We start from the raw sequence: 22888 nt of genomic DNA on the forward strand, positions 1-22888 counted from the left end.
AAGGTTTGAAAGAATCTTCTGGCAGGCTGAGAGGAGGAAAAGACTTAATGAATTTTAATACCAAGAGACATCATTTTATCTGCAAGATTATAAAATATGGTTGCTTTGATAACAAGAGACAATAACATCTCAGGATGTCCCTTTCAATTGTATGTTTTAGGCAGTACAAGAAGCACACGATTTGTCTCTGACAGAATTTCTGCTAACATTTCTTACCCACACATGCAGTGAAGCAATTCACTATTACTGGGCTGTGTTTAAAAAATCAAGTAGGTGGAAGACTGTGAAGAGGTTGACTTGACTAAAGTTAAAATTGGTTTAGGGAGTCCAGCTTTTCAGTACTTGAAAAAGTTCTCTGGTATCCAAGCACTCTTTTGTGCCACCTCCCATATTATCGTCACGGCTGGAATACACGAAGTGTGGTAAGAGCTTTTTGCCCTCTTAACATGAGGTAGCAGAGTCTGTAAGTTCCTAAAATGCTCCTTTCACACAAGAATCAAACCCCTTTCCACATCATAGATTATTTATTCCTTGTTCTTCCAGATGTCAAGGTTTTCTCTGTTTTATCAGTGTTGCACTTATTTCCTCACTCAAGCTCCTCTTTAATCATATCTGAGAGCATTCTTTTTTTTCCCCTCACTTCCACCCTTCCCTAAAGTATCTCTTTTTACACCTCTTCCCCAAGTCCTTTCAACACAAGTTATATTTTTCTTCCCTGCCTGAGAAACAAGTTTGGCTGTGCCTTTTGATTCTTTTCTCCAAATAACTTCCTTCTGTTTGCTCTTGCCTCTCGTAATGAATGCTGTGTGAAAGTTTGCACCTTTTTCTTTCCCACAATATGGGTTTTGCTCTCTCAACCATGCAATGGACTTTCCCCTTTTTCAAGGACCAAATTTTCCCATTACACTTTCCCATCATTTATTGTTTCCGAGCCCAGATTATTTCAGTCTGGCTATATATTTCCCTTTTTCAAATTTTACTTAATTTTACCCATTTAACATTTCTTCCCCAGTTCGGTGATCTAAACAGTCACACTGAACCAACAATTGCTTATTTACTGGGAAAATATTTAGGATACTAATCACTAAGGACACTGCCATGACTAAATACTACAGGTCCCTCATGCATTGTATAAACACAGATCGCAAGTATCTCAAGAAATTTTAATTTTTAAGAATCCTGCAATTCATTTAAAAATTATCCTAAAGTCCAGTAACTCTAGTAAGTGCTTGAAATGTCAGTTGAGTTGATTCAGATGGCAGTTCTAACAGAAACAAAAAAACCTGCATCTACAGCTGTATCAAAAATAAATAACCATTACTGAAAAAAATTGAGTTACCACTATTCCATTTTAAACAATTTAATAATATTTCCTGCAATGCTACATACAAGAAACTGTTTTAAATAACATTAATACAAACTAAAAAAAGTCAGAGAACCTGAAGTAAGAAAGATTTCATCTTTCTCTCACATAATAAAAGACATAATACATGTGATTCATTCAAACAACTATATTATAATAACAGTAAGAAAACGCTTAAATAAAAAGGTTTAAATGAGGGAGCTAAAATTCAGGCATCTAAATCCATGTGTAGGCACTGAATAGCTGGTTTAATTTTCAAAGTTGCAAACACTTTGAACTTCCAAAGAGTTTAAGGTGACCAACACATATAGAAGTCCCATTAACACTTATCCACGTAATCTACTCATCTGAGTAGGTCCATCAAATTAAAAAGCATTTGTATGCATACAGCACATGACTAATGTTTACAGGATCAAACCATATGCTGATATATGGATTCAGTTGTCTAACTTAAAACTCAAAATTTAAAACTTTCAATCACGACACTTAAAATACGATTTTTTTTTTTACTTCATTATGCATTTAGGATGTATGCTATAGTCTTTTAAAACATATGCTGTGAGGAACTCCCAGTAGATTTTTAAAAAGAGCAATTAGTACCTTTTTTTTCAAAATGGCAACCAGAGTCCTCATGATCAATGTATTATTTGAAATATTCAGGTCTACAAATAAGAGAAATCATTGAGAAAGCCATAAATCTCCTTATTGACCGTATTATTTGCACAGCTTGAAAGCAGAGATTTCTGCTTAGAAATTGATTACATAGCTCTGGAATTTGAGAAGTTTATGTAACTTCCTAAGTCCCTACAAAAGGAACTTCATCTTTTATACTGCAAGTTTCAAGCAGGGTCAGTATGTACAGTTAAATCAACACCTCTAAATACTTAATTAAAATCAGCATACTGGCCATCACAACACCATTATTATCAGTTAGTTAAACATCTTTGCAGTTGCTAAACGAACATACACTTTTCAACAAAAGGAGCTTTAATCACTCACCTATTATTATTGACCAGGTCAGTGTCACATTATTATTTGCCTTTACTATTTTTGTTCCAATAATTCCCAACAGCAAAATAATTAGGTTGCTCATTTTAGCACAAAGAAAATGGGCTCAGCCCTGCAGACACTTTTCAAGTGTCTAATTTTACAAACCTTTTATGAAGTTCATATTCTTCTACAGAAAGTAAAGCCTGTGACAAAATGTGTGGACCATAACAGTCATTATTGGTATCAAGTCTGCAATGATCAGAGAGCTACAGCACTGAAATTGCAAGGTAAGAACATATCATCAACTCTTCAGGCAATTTAACACTTGATAAAAGGATTCATCTGCCCTTGATTGTGTCTACTCAAATATCTTCAAGCTACCACCAATTCACCCTGGTTTCAGAATAAAGCTCTCGGGGATCGTAGTTCCATCTAAGTTTTTAAAAGCAAACCAAACTAAAATCATTAAGGCTCTTTTATGTCTGGGTCAACTGGATTTACTTAGACCAAAAGGAACAAACACTCTGAGGATCCTCAAGTGGAGTGATTGGTCTTTTCAGTATTCCAGGAAAAGTCATTGCATCTGTTGGAATAATCAGTCACCAACATCACCATCTCTGTCACCTATGAGCCACAGAAAATGAAAACCTATAGCTAATAAGGCAGTTCCAAGCAGATCTCCCAGTGCAGTAAGATAAGGGATAGAAAAACTGTCAGGGTCTTTTCCTTTTTTCCAGAAGTGGTGCACCATCCAGTCAGCAATCCACAACAGAGTAAACACCTACACAACATCAAGCAAACAAAATCTGTATTATAATCATGTAAGTTACAGCAAAAGGAAGTCAACAGCCAACATTATTGTCTCTATACTAGACTGAAGTGTTGTATACCATTGCTTTTGAAAAATATAAATAATTAATAAGAATGAACTTCAGAAAATTAAAGCTCCCCACAACCAGAGAGAGGGACACACAGCCCATTTCTCTCAATCACATGCATTGCTGGAAAGAACATTCTGAATTACTGACAGCATTTTTTACCCAGACTATGCTTGAGGACTTCTGAAAATGGCAAGAAAAGCCAAAAAAGTTCCACCAAACACGCAACTGCACTTCTCACACAACAAGTGTGAGAAGTCATTCTGTACAGAGAGAGCATAAGTAGGGCTTTGAGATAATTCAGAACCAAATGATGTTGCCCCACATGAATACCCTCAACCCAGGCATAATTCCTGTTAGTACAGGTATAGTACTGACCTGAAATCAGATGTGTTACAAAGAACAACAGGTCAAATAAGGAACAGTTTCAGCTTGTGTGAACTGCAAAAAATGGCCTAGAACCTACTTTTATGCCTGAAATACCATCTTCAGCCCTTCTGTGTTAAGGCACACCTGCAATATACATTATGAAATTGTCACTCCAGGCTGAATTTGTCCCAGAGTAAAAGATTTAATTCCCAGCTGTGAATGTCTTAACATTTGAGAGGCTTGATCTTCATACCAAAGGTATGCATAATTATTATCCCAATTTTAGAAAAGAATCCTTTTAATGTTGCATAGCTGTATGTAAGGGATTCTGGTTCAGTGGAATCATGTGAGGTGGAATGGCACAAGACAAATGGAGAAAGGACCACTAACTGAGTTTCCTTTCTTCATTTCTTCTTGTAGCTTCTAAAGAGCTGATTAAGTTGAAATAAATTCTGTATTTCATGTATTTTTAGCTAATCAGATCTTTAAGAAAGGTAAATTTAAGGAAAGTACTACCATAATTCATTTTTAAAAACTCTACTATCTACATTTAAAATAATGTAGGTATCAAAATAATGCAGTATCAAAAGAGTAAAGAGTACAACAATATTTTATTTACTAAATAATCAATTATTGGCATCAAAAGCATGCTTATAAATGTATGCACTCATTCATTGAAATATTGATCAGATGGTTGCAAGACACTTCTCCACTATAAGTACAGCAAAATGAATGTCATTTTCATATTTCAACACAAATAATTGTGTTGAAAAAGCTTCTCAATTAATCCTTGCTTTGCAAAAGTGTATGTAAAAATACAAGCCTGAATTTATAATTAAAAAAGAGAGAGAGAGAGAGAGAAAGGAGGAGTATTTGCCTAATGAAAAATGCATGGCTTATTTATATAAATGTATCTTTTGAAAAGGGAACTCTGTAGTCTAAGCTAATTATGCAAGTCCTAGGTGTGCTGACTGGAATCCAAACAAATATATTTAAAACAGATGTTTTCTTTGGAAGACTATCAGATTCCTTGAGTCAGCTCCTTCTTCTTACAGAGACAAAAAGAGGCTTGTTTATAAAAGATCCTGTACATTCCCATCTCCTACAGGATGTGCTCAGAAGACGCTGCAGCGCTCCACATCCACAATAGTTATGCATGTTCCACTGGAAGATGAGAGCATTCATTCCAAGAAAAATATACACTGCATTTATATAACACAACCAATTAGGCATAACATACTCAGTCCAATTTAGATGACAGTATTCACTTTTGACTCTTAAAAATCACGACATGAAAACCTTTCAGTTGGCTATATGTTTTCCATCCTGAAATAACTGACTTGGACTACAGTGTTAAATGGGCAGTTTGGAAACTAAGCTTTTGTGAACCTTCCCAAATAATTATTTTTGCTGTATAAATGTATGGGTGAACAACAAGTAATGCAAATGATACCAAGCCTGCAATCTGTAATTCATATGAAAAATTCATAGCAGATTGTATTAACTGGTGTTTGTAACAGTATGTGATGGCAATTGGAACTTAGTGCTTACAGATTATGCAACTGCAGCTCCAGTCTTCACTTACTTTGGTGAAGAAATAATGCTTTCATCCATCGTGCATTTGCATGGCTAGAAACCCACAAACATTTAAGAACTGTAGGGCCCAGTCTTTGGAAATGGTTACTTATTTGCCCACATCAGTTTGTAATGCAAGACAGAATCAATGTGACTAAGACTTCCAAGAAGATTGTGTTTCTCACCACTGTTAAGAGAAGGTAATCAAAGTCATCAATCACTGGTTATTTTGGGGAAAAAAATAGGAAAAGAATAGAAAAAAAAAAAAAAAGAGAAGTGCCCCACTATGAGTTTGCTGAATTTTTGAAAGAGTCTTGAATTCAAAGTGATAAGTGACTCACAAAGATCTGACAGATAAAAAAAAAAGTCGTAAAAGAGACATTGCAAGATGACACTTCACGTTTTGTGAGATTTGTTTATCAGTGACAGATACTTCTGTCAGTAAATTGATGCAGATGGCGCAGCATACAAACACTGCATTTCTGCCCTGCACTCATACTATGAAGAAGAAAGCCTTCCTTCTCCCAACTAAAAATCAGCTGGTTTTGAGGGAGAAAATAAAGAGATTTACATCACAGAAAAGCCTAATAATACAGTACAAAAATTAGCTGTTTAGCATAAAATGCTGTAGAAAATTGGTGAGAAAAGCTTGTAAACACATGCAGCACTGTTCAAGATGCAAGCTGAAATTATTTAACATAGAAATTATTTAATACAGAGAGTTTTCTGTAAAAAAGGAAATGAGCAGTAGTAGAACTATGAAACAAAGCTCTAGGAATTCTTCCAGACTGAGGGATGAATTAACTGCATGGTTTAAGATAGGGAAAAAATAACTAAATGTCTCTCTATATAAAAAGATCTGGCTAACAAAAGGGAGACACTCAATAGTCACTGATCAAGGAAAAAAAAAAACAAACCCAGAGACAGGATTGCAAAAATACTAGCAAAATTCCAGATGTTTCGATAGCTTAAAAGGGAAATCATGCTATATTATTATCATTATTACAGGGAAAAAATCACAATCAAAAGAAAAGCAAATGAAACTAAAGGCATGATCAGACTTAGACTGCATTTCTAAAAATCACCCTTCGGTCTCACTGACAAAAAATGTCCTTGGAAGCAGCAGAATCCAGCAATAACAGTAGGAAGGAGAGGAAAAGCTTGAAAAATCCTAATGATGAAGAATCTAAAAATAAGGAATGTAAGTACTCATTTTCTACAACAAAGGATGGAAATAGGGAGTAATTCTTGATATTGAACTTTCTGACTCAAATTATGAATTTCAGATTGGAACTGAAATTGAACATGAATACTTAAATATGAGTGAGCTTTACTATTTTGAAAGTTCAGATCTTATGACTGCAAGACTATAAATGGGAACATTACACATTATAAAGCAGGTTTTTTTCCTTTGTTATCGTGCACAAAATTTACTTTCATTCTTTCAAGGTGCTTAGATATTAGGTGTTTTACAAATAAAAAAGGAAAGTTAGGTGAAAAAAAGTTATTTTTGATCTTTTGCATGCAGTATATCTCTATTTTCTCATGGAAATAATTTCTTATAATTCCTAAAATGCGAAAAAAATGAAACTCTATTATTTAAAATAAAAATACATAACTCCTTCCAAACATTCTTAATACTGTCTAGGCTTCCTATAGCCTAATTAATAAGTTGGAGAATGCTATAATTTTTTTATTGTTTCCTTCATCTGGAATGTCCATACGTCATCAGTGGATGCATGTCAAATTCACAGTGAAACAAGTGAATTCAAATATTCAAATGAAGAATATTTGTAAAGCAGAGTAGAATTTTTCACTTTTAGATTAATTTATACATTAGTTGCTACACATTAGTTATATTAATTTATACATTACTTATATTAATTTATACATTAGTAGATAAGTGAATTCCAATGCCAAGCTGGAAAACTAAACTGTTAAACTGCCTGTTGCTAGTACTGATGATTCCACCTTAAATTTTTTTCATCTCAAGGTGCATTACAAAATAGTTGCTTTCTGTTACTTTAGACAGGAAACACAGATGTAAATAAACTGAGGTAACCTCCTTTCAAATGTATTTTGGGTCTCCTTTACTTTCAAAATCATATTGACTCAGAATTTACCCATAACTTCCCTCTGAAAAGATCCTGCAATTACTGGATAAGAACTCTTACAAATCTATGAAATCCAAAGGTAAGTTTATGTATTTGGGTTTTTTAAATTATGACTAAAAAATCCCATTTAAGAATCTCTAAAGACTACTGTGTTCTGACTCTGTCATTCTCGCCACAAGGGTCTTCTAGTGGCTTTCACCCTTCATTAAGTTAATTTTCAAATTATACATTACATGTCTTCAATTTTAAATGGCTTTTGATGAAGTAGTAACTGTAAAGTGCTTGTAATAGATCTACACTGAACTTGCTGAGTTTCCATTGTCTACCGCCAGCAATCTGTAGGGGGTGAACTCTCAGAGTAGGGACTACACACATTTTTTCAAAAGACATTTTTCTGCACAGTTTTCTCTGGTAGTGTATTTGGTGTGTACCGTGTCCAGAAGGACATGCATCATTTCCTCCAAACATACAGAGATTTCCTTCAATGCCTGGCTGCAAGGAAACCCCTGAACAGCAAATTTTTTCTTGCTGCTGTTGTTTGTGCTGTAGCTAAGTGGCGTCAGGTCCTCTAAGGTATCCAAGTACCCAGACAGCACAGCATACATTGATGTCAGCCTAAGACCTCTCTGAAGTAAAAGAGAGAATATCTCTTTAACTGAATTTTTTTCTGAGTCAATTTCATTATATTGACATAATTTTGTGGGAAGCAAGTTTTTTCAGATTGTCATCTTGATTTCTCTGTTGCTTTGCCAGACACCCTGGTTTGACCAAAACAGTTCTAATTTCAGCTGAAAACAGCTGTTTCTCAGCTATCTGCCAGGATGGGTAACCCAGACCAATAAGTGCTCTGGAATGCTCAGCCTGAAGGAGCTGTAGCACGACTCAGTGTATCATGCTATATACACAAGCACTTTGAGCTCAGACTTCTGGAGACAAAAATGATAAATCCCTGCGGTGACTTGGTAGGAGCTGGGGTTCTACCCCAGACAGCAACATGGCTGGAAAGGAAGGAGCAGTTGGTACCCATGGTCAGACCCCAATGAGTCTGGCAAGTCTGCAACAAGAAAGCACTGAACAAATGGAACTGTCCAGATTTGGGCTTGACATTCCATATTTCATTGAAATATAGTCTCTTTAGCAGTTATATGCTCCATCTTCTGGAAATAACCTTTCCTGTTAGAAAAGCAGTATTTATAATGCATCAGTATACTGTCTATAAACAGAACCTTCCTTTTTTCTCTGTAATGTACAGTATACCCCACGAGTTATGTTTCCACATTAAAAAGGCCCGTACCATCATTAGAATCCTCACACGGGTGAGAAATCCAAGACGTTTTTGATGTGAGCAGGAAGTTGCTATGAGCACCACTGAATTCTTGGTTTTCTATTGCCCCAAACAGCCCTGAAGCACTGCAAAAGTGACTTCACAGCCGTGCACGACTGACCTCCACTGGGTAAGAAGAATTTTGGAATTACTTATTTGCTTGGTAATAGCTCTGGGAATCTCCTATTGTTTGTTCATTCCCCGAGACTTGAACAAAACTGTGTGCTCAGATTTGGTCAGTAGGTGTGAAAATTCCTGGGAGGGCGTTTCACTGGCTCAGGGAGAAGGTGCAGAACAGAGGGGGCCTTTGAGCGCCTGGAGCTGTGTGCCAGGACTGACAGCTTGGCAGCTCCAGTGTTGCTCTCCTGCTGCAGGCTGACAAGACAGGGGATGAAACTCTGCTTGGTGCACAGCCTCATACAGGAGAAAAATACTTGTGCCTTTGTGAGGAATAAGAGGAGGACTGTTTCCCAGTTAATACAACCTTTGTAACTGTACGCAGTGTGCTGGTGCATGTTTGTGGTTGGTTTTTGTAAGATTTCCAAGGAAAGAGTATTCCTCTTTAACACAGCCCATTCACCAAATCCAAAACACACTTTAAAACATTATACTGAGGTTGATGAGGCACATTGGCTTGCCCTGATACTGAACAGCGCATTGTGTGAAGCACCCTACATACTTAGAGGGTATACAATCCCCATAGCATTTTTTATTGTATTTTCCTCTGGTGCTGCCATTCATAAACACAGAACAGTCTCTCCAATACAGAGCTAATTCAGATCTTTTAAACTTCAGCCTAAAAGTTCTACCTGAATCCAGATTAATATAATTATAATAACTGTGCAGTTTTCCCCCTTTCATGGAAAAATAATTGTGAAATCCCAACCCCTCTAAAGATAAAGTGAGTACAGCCTTGGATGTCACTACAATCAATTTCTAAATTTAATTGAAGAACCTTTCAAAATACGTATTTATTCAAAGAATAGAAACAGCTGAACTATTAAAGGTAGGAAAATAAAAATGAAATTAAATAAAATGTTTTCTGTTTTTTCTTAAGCCTGGAAACCCAGAACAGTTTTGTTCACAGAGAATCAAAAGGAATGCAAATCATAGCTCTGGCTACTCATATTACCTAAATATCTTAATGTAATTATTTTTAGAAAAAAAACCCCTACATGAATATGCAGAATATGTGAAACTGTACTTTGTTTTATTACACTGCATATTTTCAGTCAATAAAAACTGAATTATACTATTGATAATACATCATGGCGTATTAATTATTTAGTTCCAACAAATAGCTTATTTAAATGACATGCTGTGAAGAGAATATCTAAGAATATCTCAGATCAGGTAGGGCAAGGAAATCAAAGAAGCTGGTTGGCCCGAGTGGTGAAAAAAAACCAATCAAACAATGGAAGTACCAGATCTGGATGAAAAGGAAACTAACTCTCTGACTGGAAATTCAGTAATACTGCGCAGAGCTTTCAATGCAAATAAATTCCATTTTTATCACTTTGGGATGGATAGTGAAGTTTACAGGCAATTTTAAAAAGTCTCGTTAAAATGTAAAATAGAATTCATACATGTGTCACAGTATTGCTGTAGAGATAATGTGGGATAGCATAAACTGAAAGAGACAGAGAAATATAAAAGGAAAAATCAATGTCTTTGTATTAACATTTTCTTGATTTTTTCCCATTTACTCCAACATTCCATTTGGAGGTCTACGTTTGCCATTTCTCTAACCCTTTCCTCACCATTTTAAATAAACAGAGCTGGACAGTCAGAAATAATAAACAGAATCAAAGTCAATTAACAATCTATTGCAGTCCACTGTAGAATATGTCATTAAATAATTTAACACCTTACAATAGTCACTTGACATTTAAAGACAGAAAATTCATTGAATTGCTGCTGTTATTTTTAAATTTAGCATTATTTTTTAACATAGTGAGGAAAAACCTGCATAGGTGGTATATTGCCATAATCATTTTATCATTTTCAGCAACCCTTTCTGCCCCCCAGCTCAACACAAGTAAGGAATGGCAAAGGGCAAAGCAGTGATATCAAACCTCCTCACAGGACTGACTAAAATTAACTCCTACCTCTGAGCATCACTGTATTCTGCTAAATTACCATCTACCACCTCAAACATAAAATATCCAGCGTACAAGCAGGATTGTAATTTTTGACCTCCATTTTCATATACCTTCCACGTAAAGTGAAAATAAATACAAAGTCCAATATATTATAAAAAAGGCCTAGAATGCAGATCTGTCACTGCTCAAAAGACTGTTAATGCATTTGGTTTGTTGTTAATTGAAATATTAGTACTTGGCTGTGAGGTTTTTCAGTTTTACTGCAGAACTGGAAAAGCTCTCACTGAGAGGACAAAAATATAAGAGTTCAGGAAAAATAAGATCAGTAGCTGTTAGGTTATGCCAATGAAACGGTAGCTTGAAAACTGTTTTTTGCTATTTCCAGGTGTACAGATGATGTCACTGAAAAAGGAAAGAGGAATGAGTACAAATATTAAAGTGCTTTCCTTGAGAAAGGAGAAACTTAAAAGCATGAAACTGCAGTATGGAAGTACTTCAGACCGACAGGTAAATAAAATGTGTTGAAGACTTAAGGATTAAAGCAAACATCATCTCTCTGAAAACTAAATCTGCTCTAATTAGAGGTATGCAATATTATAATAATCACTACTAGAAAAACATCAGAATAATTCAAATGGGGAAAGTAATCTATTAAATATTTTCAGGTCTGAAAAACCAAGGTGTTTCAAATTGTAAATATGTCAAGACTGAGGAGAAGTTATAGTTTGGAATACTAGTACTCAGTTTCCAAGTAAACTCATTTCAAAATGCCTTTTATGACTAAAGACAGACGATAAAGAGAAAAAATAATCCATAATAGGAAGCAGGGAAAAAAAAAGAAAAAAAACCTCTATGTCTGCTTTATTGGTGAAAAATCAAGAAAATCAGGTGTGGCCTAATGTACTGCAATAGAGATACAGGACAAAAATCTGAATACTCCAATCAGATCCTGAATTGATGAAAATGCAACTTTACACCTGTATACAAGCTGCTGCTGGGTTTGAATTACTATGTCATTTGAAAGTCCTGCCATAATGCCTAACTTTGCTTTCAGGCAAAACCCCGAAATTTCTGCATTTCTCAAGTCTTGGTGCTGAAGAAAAAGTGTTCCTAAACATGCTGTGATTGCAGTTCTGTGAGCAGGAGGACTGGATTTATGAATTCAGGTTGATTCCCACAGGAAGTCTTGGAAGTTTAATACTGACTGAAATCACACTGCAGTCTTACATTATCAGGGACTCTTGTCCCAACCCAGACAGAACAGAGAGAGCAAAGGAATAGCATCATTGCCTCAGGAAAACACATTATGAAGCAAGTGATAAGGCTGGAAACTAGGATTATTACCTAAGAGGGAAATGAAAAGTAACTTATGTCTTTTAGTATGAGGCTCTCACTTGCAAAGGTTGAAACATTACCAGTCATGTTCCACCCGAAAGGTGTAAAATTCTCATATATAAAATAGTAACAGTTTTTGAAACCTGTCCTTAACGAGATAGCAGTGTGAAAAAAGGAACAATTCAGACCATTAAAATTATAATTTTATTAAGTATTGACCTGTTGATAATTTTGTTTGCATTTTAAAAGGAAATTGGTCACATTTAAATATACATACTGCTGTATGTATATTTAAATTATGGATATTTCAACTATACTTCTACTGTGTAACAAAAACAATCCCTTTCTGGTTTTAAGGTGTAATGAAACATTATATTTAATTCAGGCAGTTATACCTAAAACTTTGGTGGACTAATAAAATATTTAATTTTGTATTAGTGATTTCTCAAAATGAAATCATTTCACCTTGAGACATTGCTATTTCAAAAGGCATCTTTCAAGAACTGCCCTTGCCGGGTTTGAACAGACTATTAGGTAAAACCAGCCAAATAAGGTAACAAAGCTTGACAATTCATGCAGTTACAATTTCTTGTATAGTGTTTTCTGTCTTTTTAATTTAAACTAATGAATATTAAGAACGCACCAAGGAAGCTGTAATATTTTCATCTATTGGACTATGTTAACTAAAACAGTAATGTGAACCACTTATGGAGAATTCTTTAAGGGTTTTCCTTGATTTTCCTTATTCATAAATGCTACCTTTCCTTCATCTCATTTCCCCTCCCTTCCTTCCATTTCCCCTCTAGCTGAAAGATGGGGGATTAGATGCAATGGTTCCAAAAGCATGTGAAAGATGCATGACAAGGAGATACTGCAGTCAAGTGTGTTCTGAAAAGCACTCACAACCACGGTACACCTGTGTCCATTTGTGGAGATAATCAGCTACTTCGGAGCTGTGCTGAAAGCCTCTATTGAACCACACCTTCTTGTACCATTCATGAGATTTCAGACACCAGAAAAAAAAAATCATTTTCTTCAAGAACTTGATTTTATACAAGAATTTCCCAGTTGTACTTATTCTTACCTGTAGCAGAGCTGCAAACAAATATACTGCTATAAAGATGGGTGTTAAGGAAGTATGTCCGCTTTTCATTAAGTGGATAGTGTACAAGAAAATCAGGTGTCCGGGAATCACCAGGAGAAGCAGAACTTGGGCTGATTTGTTATTTACACCTACAATTAAAAAAAAATTCCAAAATTTGGTTAAGCTCTTCTATTACTATAGCAGATTTTTATTCATTTCAATATAAAACACTCCCATTTTTGGAGTTCCACAGCATTGGCTACTGTGGAACAGCAGGAATTATTTTCCACTAGAAGACTCCTTGAGGAATTTCACTGTCTTCCAGAAAAAGTAAGCAGAGGCCTTCTGGAAAAGGGTGCAAACTGCCTTCACTCTGTGCTCATGTAGTATCATCTACATTTTTGGACTTCCTAAAGTCTTACTAGAAAAGAGGATCTTTTGGACTCCATGTTCAAGACATCCTCAAAAATGCCTTATATTTCTGAAAAGTAATCCCATATTTACCACTTTCACATCTGTTTCAATTAATTTAATAATTATGGAAGTGTAATACATGGTGGTCACGCATCACATTTCACCAGTTACTACATAATTAGGAAAGTGGGAAGTACAAGGGAGGAACAAGCTGTGAAGAGACAACCTAGAGAGAAAATGGCAAACTGGAAATGAAAAGCAGGGATTTGGCTCAATAATAATGTCTGATACATTGTTTGGCCCTAACAGGAAATTGGTTTGAAGTTCTGAAGGCAGACAAAAGTTAGGAGCAGGTAGAGAAGCTAAGGAAAGTTGAAGGCTGAAACCCTTCTGAGTGGGAATCCCAGTGTCCTGCCTCACCAGCCCTCGCCAGGGCTTCAGAATGCTTCTCCCTACTCATCCACCCCTCAGGGAGTTTCTTGTGCTTCCCACAGGCAAACAGCTGCAGGCAAAGGGAACTGCCAAGCCTCACCAGCCTTTGAATTCCACACAGCAAGTTCAGTTCATTGCCATTTCTCACTGGCGGCACAGTTGGACATACAGGGGGAAAAAGATGTGTGACAGGATTTTTAACTGACTGAGACATACCTGTACCATAGTATGTTCTGCATGGGTAATAGCAACCCTTGGCCTCCTCTGGCAGCTCTCCAGGAATGCTGTGTAAATGGAGGTAGGTAGAAATTCTGCTAGCTTGAATAGCTACTAGATTGCCACCAATACCTGAAATGCAAAAGGGAACCAATGAAAAATATTCAACTATTTTTTTTTCCTCTGGTAGGCAGTATTTTTGCACATTTACCAACTTTCTCTATGTTTATCACAGTACCTTACATACAAGTCAGAATGAGGAATATCTTTGGAATGTATATTAGTTGGAGACAGGCTGCAAATCATTAAAATAAGTCCAAAAAATGTGGGCTACAATTTAATGTATCACTGGGTATTTAGAGATCAGTTTTGAATCATGGCAGGTGCAAAAAATTCAAAACCTGCCAAAAGGTTCAATCTTATGCTTTCTTACAGGTGAAATTCCCTTTTATCACCGCCTCTTCTTTGGAAATCCCTCTTGGATCACCAGAAGTATGACATAGTTGTGCCACAGCTGGATTACCTCCCCAGGACAGTATTCCTGGCCAGGGTAAGTAATGAAAGCAGATATGCTCACTACCACAAACATAAACGCAGATTTCACACACAGAACCACAGGGCCAGAAAAGGCTTCATGAGTTAATATATTCATTTCCCTCTGACACAAAGCATGAGTAATTACAGTCTTCTGCCACTCATAATTCAGGCTGAAAGAACAAGATGAGTGTCTGAATAGCTGATTGTTAAAAGAAATGGTAGTGATGGAAATTCTACTTTCTTTCTGGAAAGGAGCAATGTGTACAAGTTGTACCGGCAGAGCGTTCATCTCAATTAAAGAAAGAAATTTCTCATAGTGAGAACAATCATTCACTGGAACAACCACCCCAGGGATGTGGTGGAGCCCACTTCACCGGAGGTTTTTGAGATATGACCAGACCAGGTGCTAGAAAATCTCATCTAGGCTCCCTTTCTCACACAAGTTTGGGCCAGATGACATTTTAAGGTTCCTTCCCTCCTGGGCTGTTTCACATTCTATGAATTTTTACTTCAATCAACAGAAAACTAAAAGTTGTTATATCCACATTGCAGAATGCAGTAGCATGAAACCCTCCTATTATTATACTCGAGCTGTCTACTTGCATATCAAGCACATGCTTTTTCTTTCCCTGCTTCAGATGCTTTACATAGCAATGGGTTGGTCTGAGGAGAAGCAGAAGTACTGCAGATCTTGTCCCCACTTCAGAAGGAGAAAGGCCTTGTTTATTGTAGTTGAATGAATTTATCTGATGCTTAGGGCTTTGTCTGGTTGAAGAACAAGTATTTGTGGTGACCAGAAGACACTGTTTGCCAAATTCTTGTGGTGACTGTGGAGTGGTTGGCACAGAGATCTAAAACTGAGATCTGAAAGATGTCCTGCCTCACTGCTGCTTAAAGACAGTAAATGGCTGAAGCTAAAAAGGAAAGCAAAAACTTCAGATACAAATCAGGAAATACATGTTCCCAGTCAGGAGATACAGGGATAAAAGATGAACTACCAAAAGGCTGAGTGAGAGTTTGCAGAGAAAATTAAAATAGCAATAGCTCGTTTTTCAGATGAACTAGAGAAAAAGTAGCAAAGTAAGGGATTTATCTAAACTACAAAAGGTTTTAAAAGATTAAAAACAATCTAAATAGGACTTAAATTCTCTCCTTCAATTGAGAACAATAAATTATAGACTTCTAACTAGGGAGAATAAGGTACAGAAAGAGAGGTAGAAGTAAAATCAAGGATCAATGCATTACATTTGGATGGGGATCAGATAATTTCTGTGACTGAATTTTGAAAAAGCTGTTATGTAAAACCACTTCTTAATGGAGCTACAAAGCTGGGGATAGTGCCATATGACTGGAAAAATAGGAAACGGTTTCTGCTAAGAAAGAAGACGTAAAGGCAATCTGGGTAATTACAATCAGGCTAACAACTGCAATAACTGATTTATTCACAACAATATTAAGAAAAAATTTAGTAAAATCTTCTGCCACTATCTGCTTCTCTCATAGCACTACAAAAAGAAATAATGGACAGGAGTACATGGGGCTGGTTTGAGTCTTGTAGCAATGCAACTACAAAACACTTTGGCACAACTCTCTAGATTTTAAGCATTTCCTAGGATGTATGTAATTTCCTTTTGTGACTGGTAGTTATTTGCTTCAACAAATTCAGACACTCAGAAATACGACAGGTCATCTGGACTTCTTTCCCTAGTTAACAATATGGAAAACTGAATGAGATAAAAAGAATCAAGGAAAATAGAAATAAATTCATTGAAATGGTGATTAAAAAATCTGGACAACAGACATTGACAAGTCTGTGAAAGAAGATGTAAGATTGGTTGTCAGTCCTTTGATGGATAGCTATTAATGACAAATCTTTTCACTCTGATAACCATCATTTAGAGAAAGTATTCCCCAAGCCCTATTGCTCACGTAGATAGCAAGAAATTACTGACAAGTGATTCTTGCTGGCCAAGCTGTGGAATACTGGTAAAGGAGATGATACCTGCTCTGCAAAGGAAACTGACAAGCTAACTAAAACAGCCAGTGTGGAGTGTGATTTCAAGAGGTGTAACTAATTACACCTGAGTTGAACAATCTATTTTAGCTAAATGGAAATTAAATATTTGTATGTTCAGCAAAATTATTCTAAATTTTATTTGTCTGAGCCTCAATAACCTAGTCTGAGTGGTATAATTTTAACTCGCAGAAGACAGCCAGGTACAGTAAAGTGTAAATGCTTCTAGAATCCTTACATCCTGCCCAGTCTCAGCCAGCCAACAATGTATGGTGGTGACAGCAGCAGTGACACTGTATTTTAGTTCCATCCACCCACCTATCAATTCCTCTAATTATGTTTGAACTTTTGGGCCAGTTTCAACCATGTCTGAAACAAGGATAGACATGCTAACTACTTCCATGCATGGTTAAACAATCCACCAAAAACCAAAACAGTGCCTAGATAAATAAAGGCAAAGATCCAAACCCATGTTCTCAGTGAGACAAAGACTCACTTTCAAAGTAATATGAGTTACATAGTTCATGGCACAAGCATAAACAGGTCAGCCGGCCAGTCAGCACTCAGCTTGGAGCGAGGCATGATGCCTCTTGCTCAGCCAACAGCTCAGTGAGACAGAATAGGAATGGATATGTTGAGGAAACAGAGGGAAAATGGCGAGGATGTTGTGAGCACTGGGTACAGCAGGAACATGAGGCAATAGGGAACACTGCAGGTTGAAAAGACCGTCTAAAAACCTCAGGATACAAATAAGAACAGAATCAGGTTTCACTATTCTGCTGGTCACAGAATGACTTGTATAAGGCTGAATGAATCACTTTGATATGTACGGAGATACTCAGTTTGTTTGGTAACAGCAACTACTGTGCATCTGCAATTACCATCTCAGCTATACCAGATTGATCAGATCCCTGCAAGAAACAGAAAACAGATAAAACTGCGTAGGTTGGCAAGATGTCGATACGCAAAACTGATAACTTCTCAGCATCTTCTAAATGTATAAAATGGTCACATGCTCAGTAGCTGTTCATATTATTAAAAGCTCTGTAGATGTATATGAGGACTGTTTACGTGAACATTTGATTAATCCAGAAATTTTTCTCCTATTGCACTACTGCAGCCATCGTAGCAAATACTAAATTTGCAAAGACTTCCTTCTTTAGTTTCCTTTCATTTTTACAAGAACTACAACACAGGGGAAAAGAAATAATTTGAAAAGTAAAATCGAGTAATTATTACTTCATTCCTTTCAGAACAGCTCTTGTGTTTAACTTCAACACAAGAGTGCTGCTTTGTCAATAAGCAGAAGAGACGTCGTCTGCTAAAGTGCGAAGGATGTCACACTGACTTACAACTTTAAAAGAAAATTTAAAAGCTCATCATTTTATCAAGGGAGGTAAGGGCTAAGCAAGAACATTTCTTGTAAAAACTGTTATGGCAGGTCTTTTGTCTAAGAAGCACAGGAAACCATACTGAAAGTAGAGCCAAAACCATGCCATGTATTTGCAAACAGGCCTATGGGCACGATCCTCTTAATCATCATTTGGTAAAAGGAAACTTTTCTAATAATACAACTAACCATGCTATTCAGAAAACCACATTAAAGCACTTTGCATCAATGAGTCTTAATACTTCAAAGAAAATCTGTGTCTCATAACTCATAACAAGTGCAGGTAAAAAACTAAGAAGTTAAGGGAAGCAGGATCTTGCTGACGCAGGTCAGTCTGAGATCATCCACTGTTCTGGGTAATGCACAGGGCTGGTTTTTTCCTCTTGTCTTACACTGCACTTTTTGATAAAAAGAGTAAGGTTTTTCAGGGAATACTGGGAGGAGTAGATGAGAAACCAGAGGGTTGTGCTGCCATTCAGAGGGAACTGGATAGGCTGGAGAGCTGGGTCAAGGGAAATCTCCTAAAATTCAACAAAATGAAGTGCAAAGTCCTCCATCTGAATAGGAATAACCCCATGCACCATGTTATTACTAACCAGTAAAAATATTGTGGTTTAAGTACTTGTTTAGTACAAGGGGAGAACTGTACAATAGGCTACATAAAATTTTCAGAGCAGTATTCAACTACCTTATGTATGAAGTGCCTTCCTTTCCTATAGGTCTCCATCTCATTCTTCTTTTATTTTTTGTTCATTTCTTTAAATACATATAATTGAAGAATTGTCCCTGTAGAAAACTGCCCCTAATGAAAGTACTGAGGGCACCAGATAAAGTGAACATACTCAGCTTTAATGACCACTACTATGACTGTTCATGAAAATGTAATAGTTGCATGATGAGGACACAAAAAATTGTGTAAGAACAGGCAAAGCAAACCTGAGATTAAGGATTTTTAGAAACCCAGTTCTATGGAGAGGGATTAATCAGTCACAGAATACTGTGTGGTTCCCAAGCACTTCTAATACAGCTTGTGCAATGGGCCTACAATCAATAAATATCTACGTAAGGAAAGAATTAGGCCAAAATAATTGCCAAATTAATCTTTCTTGTAAATCTGTCAAGAGAGGGAAGGCTAGAAGATTCTCACTTTTGAACAATCCTGAGCACAATCCATAGCTCAAAACAGTCAGTTTTGCCAAACAGGCTTTTTTGAAGCTCAAAATCTGCATCGTAAGAATGAAATTAAAAGGAAGAAAAAGAATCTCAGTTACAATGGTGACTGAGAACTCTAAATTTTGGAATAATCATCGTATCTTTCAGAAAATGTAAGATGAATTTTTGCCCTGACCTCTCTACCATTAACTTTAAAAAATCCTGTTTTATGCAAGTGAAATACTTAGATTAGAAACCTAACTCACTACCTATTTATATGGGGTTTTTCATTCATCTTCCATTTTATTGTGTAGCATTTCTTTTAACACAAATGCTTGGGGGAAAACAGATGGAAAATATTAGCTTTCCCTAGGTGGATGTTTTTTAAGAGAAACCTTTATTATATATGCAACTATTACATTCCATGTTTGATTTGACTCATAAATAATTTCTTTCCTGTGACTAATAAAAAATTGTTCCTTGACTGTCAAAAAATGAAAATGCTCTGGATATAATTGTGTTGTGAAAATGACACAATGATTACTGAAATCTTCCAAAGAATTTACAAGTAAGACTTAAAAGAAAGATCACACACTATAAAAGTATATATGCATATTTACATGTACAAGTTAGGAACTAAAAGGTAGTAAATCTATCACCCAACAATGCATCAGAAGTAAATAACAAAAATCAAAACCCTCCTCCTTATTCATGCCAAAATAAAGACTGAATTATAAAGCTCTCATACAGTAGATGTGCCTTCTGAGACTAACACATTATTTCCAATTCAGGATGCAGAAAAATTAATTTGCTACCCAGCCAAATCGCTCTACTACCATCCAGGTACACTAATGCTTTCCCTTGTGATTTACAGAGGCAAATTTCAGGTGCTCAACTCTCTGAGACAATGGTTATATTCTAATCAAAGCACCACTAAGTTGTGAGAAAAATCAAAGTACAATTATGCTAAAGAAAATAAAATGTATAGCTATTAAAAGATGGGGGGGGAGTTTCTTTGAGGAGGGATGGTTTCTTGATATTTTTTTCCACATTCTCCAAAACAATTTACAGTAAAAGCTCTCTGAAAAACCTGAGAGTCTGTCATTCAATTTACCCTACTAACACATTAAAAAAGGGGATGTTTTGAGGAATATATTGCATAAGCTTAATTTTCATCCCCCAGACAACTGGCATTCATTAAGTTTTGCATTAAATTTTCTCATATTTGTTTCTCATATTCCTTGATACCTATGTATTCCCTCCAAATAGCAAATACTTTTAAAGTATGGACAGCCAAAGAGTAAGGAATATTAGAACAGGTCTGTGTTACCTTTAAAGAGGACTGCTTCAAACCACCTGCAAAGGAAAGTTTTTTGATATGAAGTGTTTCCCAATTCCAGGTGTTTTCAGAATTAATTTCCAGAACTTTCCTTCTTCAAGGTGCATAAAAATGGGATAAAGTCTACTGACATGTTGGCTATTACCCAGTAACTTCTGAAATGCAAATACTTCGAAGATATCTCACAATGTTTATAAGCACACAACAAAAATGGAGAGGAAAGTGGCTCTATCTGGTAACTGCACCTTAGTTCACTTCTGTTGCATATTCAGAAGCATATAATTGTTTAAGATATTATCTTTTTTCTGCACAAAAGGAACTTGGTTACTTGTAAATTGCAAATCCTGAGTCAAATTCAACATGCTGTGATGCTGTAAGAGGATTTGCAAATTTTAACCATCTCATTCATGAGAAAACACAACTCAAAATCAGCCTGAGTATTTAGACTGAAGCACAGCCACACTTGGGCTTAGTTATATTATTCAGGACTTCAGTACATCAAAGAGACATCTAAATATCGAGTAGTCTGCAAGTTGCCTGAAACAACAAAATGATTTATTTATTTTCAAAAAGCAAATACACAATTTAACCCAGCCAACCATAGAATTAAAAATAATTATTCATCTCAAGAAATGTGTTTAACAGTGGGAAAATGGAAAAAAATAGTTGTGAAATATGTCTGGCCACCAGCTATAAAGCTGACTATAAATGCCTTTCTGCTCAAAAACTATTTTAATATTTTGGGCAAATATTTGTAGTTATCGTTAATAGGCATGGGAACCTTTGAGGTTGCTCAAACTCCAGACCAGTATTTCTTCAATATTCTAAAATATTTATGGCTCCACAGTGTAAGACATGATTAAAGTCACTCATCTCACATCTAAGAATAGGCAAACCATCTAGGCAGGACTTGGATGAAACCGACTTAATGGTGCACAGGAAGCCTAACACCTGACCATTTTGCAGTCAATACTGTTCAGGTGTTTAAGATACAGAAAATGGCCCTAAAAAACAGTGACTGCTTGAAATTCTGGACAGATTTATCCTGGTTGAACACATTCCCAGTGGTAAAGAAAATTTCTTTCAGATTTCCCCGCTGTTCTTTTCTTCCAGGTTTTCTGTGTCATAGGACCAACAAATTTTCAGGTAAAAAAAAAAATAGAATGGGAAAACCCTCCATTTCTTTTGCTACTTTGGCTCACAATGACAATTCCAAGGCCAAGAAAGGTAGAGAAAACTTTCTGCAATAATATATTTTAAAAGCCATCTGTTAAGTGACCTAACATACCTTTCATGTCAGTAAATGAGTGTCACCAGATGTGCTTTTTTTAACTGAAGAACTTCCTTATCCCCAGTTTACTACATTGTACTGACCAGCAATATCAAAAGGTGTCAGTAGAATTATGAAACCCAGGAGAGGCTAATCTAAAAACCCAAAAAATTAGCTACAGTTTCCTTTTCCAGGATGTGTACCATAAAACCCTGCATCCTCTACACAGAACACATTTTCTCTGTATTTTCCTATATAAATGCCCTCTACCTTTAGAATTCTGTGTCAAGCATGCTTCTTGCTATCCAGTCTCCTGGAAAGTCTCTTTCCCTCCCTGCCTGCTCCAGTAGCCACAGATTTCCCTCCCTTACACCTGCTTAACCCTTCAAAGACCTTTTGATCTGTCAGCTAAACCTCCAGGGCTCTATAGCTTTTGGCTAATTGCTATCCCATGAAGACAGTTCAAAAGAATGTATGGGCATTGCCTTTAATATTTTTTGGGGTACACCTGCCTAAAAAGAAAAAAAACCAATCCTCTTCTCCTAAGAAGCAAATCCAGAGGGTTAACCAAAAAAGGACTACTATAAGAAAAGTCATAGGTATAAGGCAGTAAAAAGCTGAAGATCAACATGTCTGCCTTGCCTTTTAGGTACCTTGAAATCAAAATGGAAACACACAAAAAAGTTAGATGCAATATTTCCAACTTTGAATTAATAGAAAGGCAAGGAACAGGCAAGGAAACATAACGGCTGTGGTGTAAAAATTAATTTACAGTTAGCAAGGAACTCAAGTTGCCACATAGAAATATTTCACATTAAAAGTAAGAAGGAAATAGAGGGTCCTAATGAGAAAGAGCAAGCAACATGCTCTGCTGAAGATTGAATACTCAGTTCCTTTTGTCTACTGCCTTCATAAAAATGGAGATACCTGATCACAAGTAGATAAGTGCTAGGGCCTGGGGGTTAAGTTAAATTTACTGCATCTAGAGAA

The 22888-nt window shown here is 36.2% G+C and overlaps 1 protein-coding gene across 3 annotated transcripts in view; it reads right to left on the reverse strand.

The window, feature by feature from the left end:
- The window catches only part of SLC41A2 (solute carrier family 41 member 2), a 62441-nt gene that overhangs the window by 16933 nt on the left and 22620 nt on the right, over window positions 1-22888 (reverse strand). For 2 of the 3 annotated variants that reach the window (XM_066183946.1, XM_066183949.1), the window contains exons 9-10: window positions 14197-14328; window positions 13135-13283 (exon numbers count right to left, since the gene is read on the reverse strand). In XM_066183946.1, coding sequence (XP_066040043.1) covers window positions 13135-13283; window positions 14197-14328 — 281 coding nt within the window. Of the gene's footprint in view, window positions 1-1344; window positions 3135-13134; window positions 13284-14196; window positions 14329-22888 lie in introns of those variants that run through there. The other variant, XM_066183947.1, reaches the window with a different exon arrangement.

The sequence above is a fragment of the Chamaea fasciata genome, unplaced genomic scaffold (assembly GCF_029207755.1).
Source record: "Chamaea fasciata isolate MVZ Bird 193981 ecotype frontalis unplaced genomic scaffold, bChaFas1.0.hap1 SCAF_5, whole genome shotgun sequence".
NCBI lineage: Eukaryota > Metazoa > Chordata > Aves > Passeriformes > Sylviidae > Chamaea > Chamaea fasciata.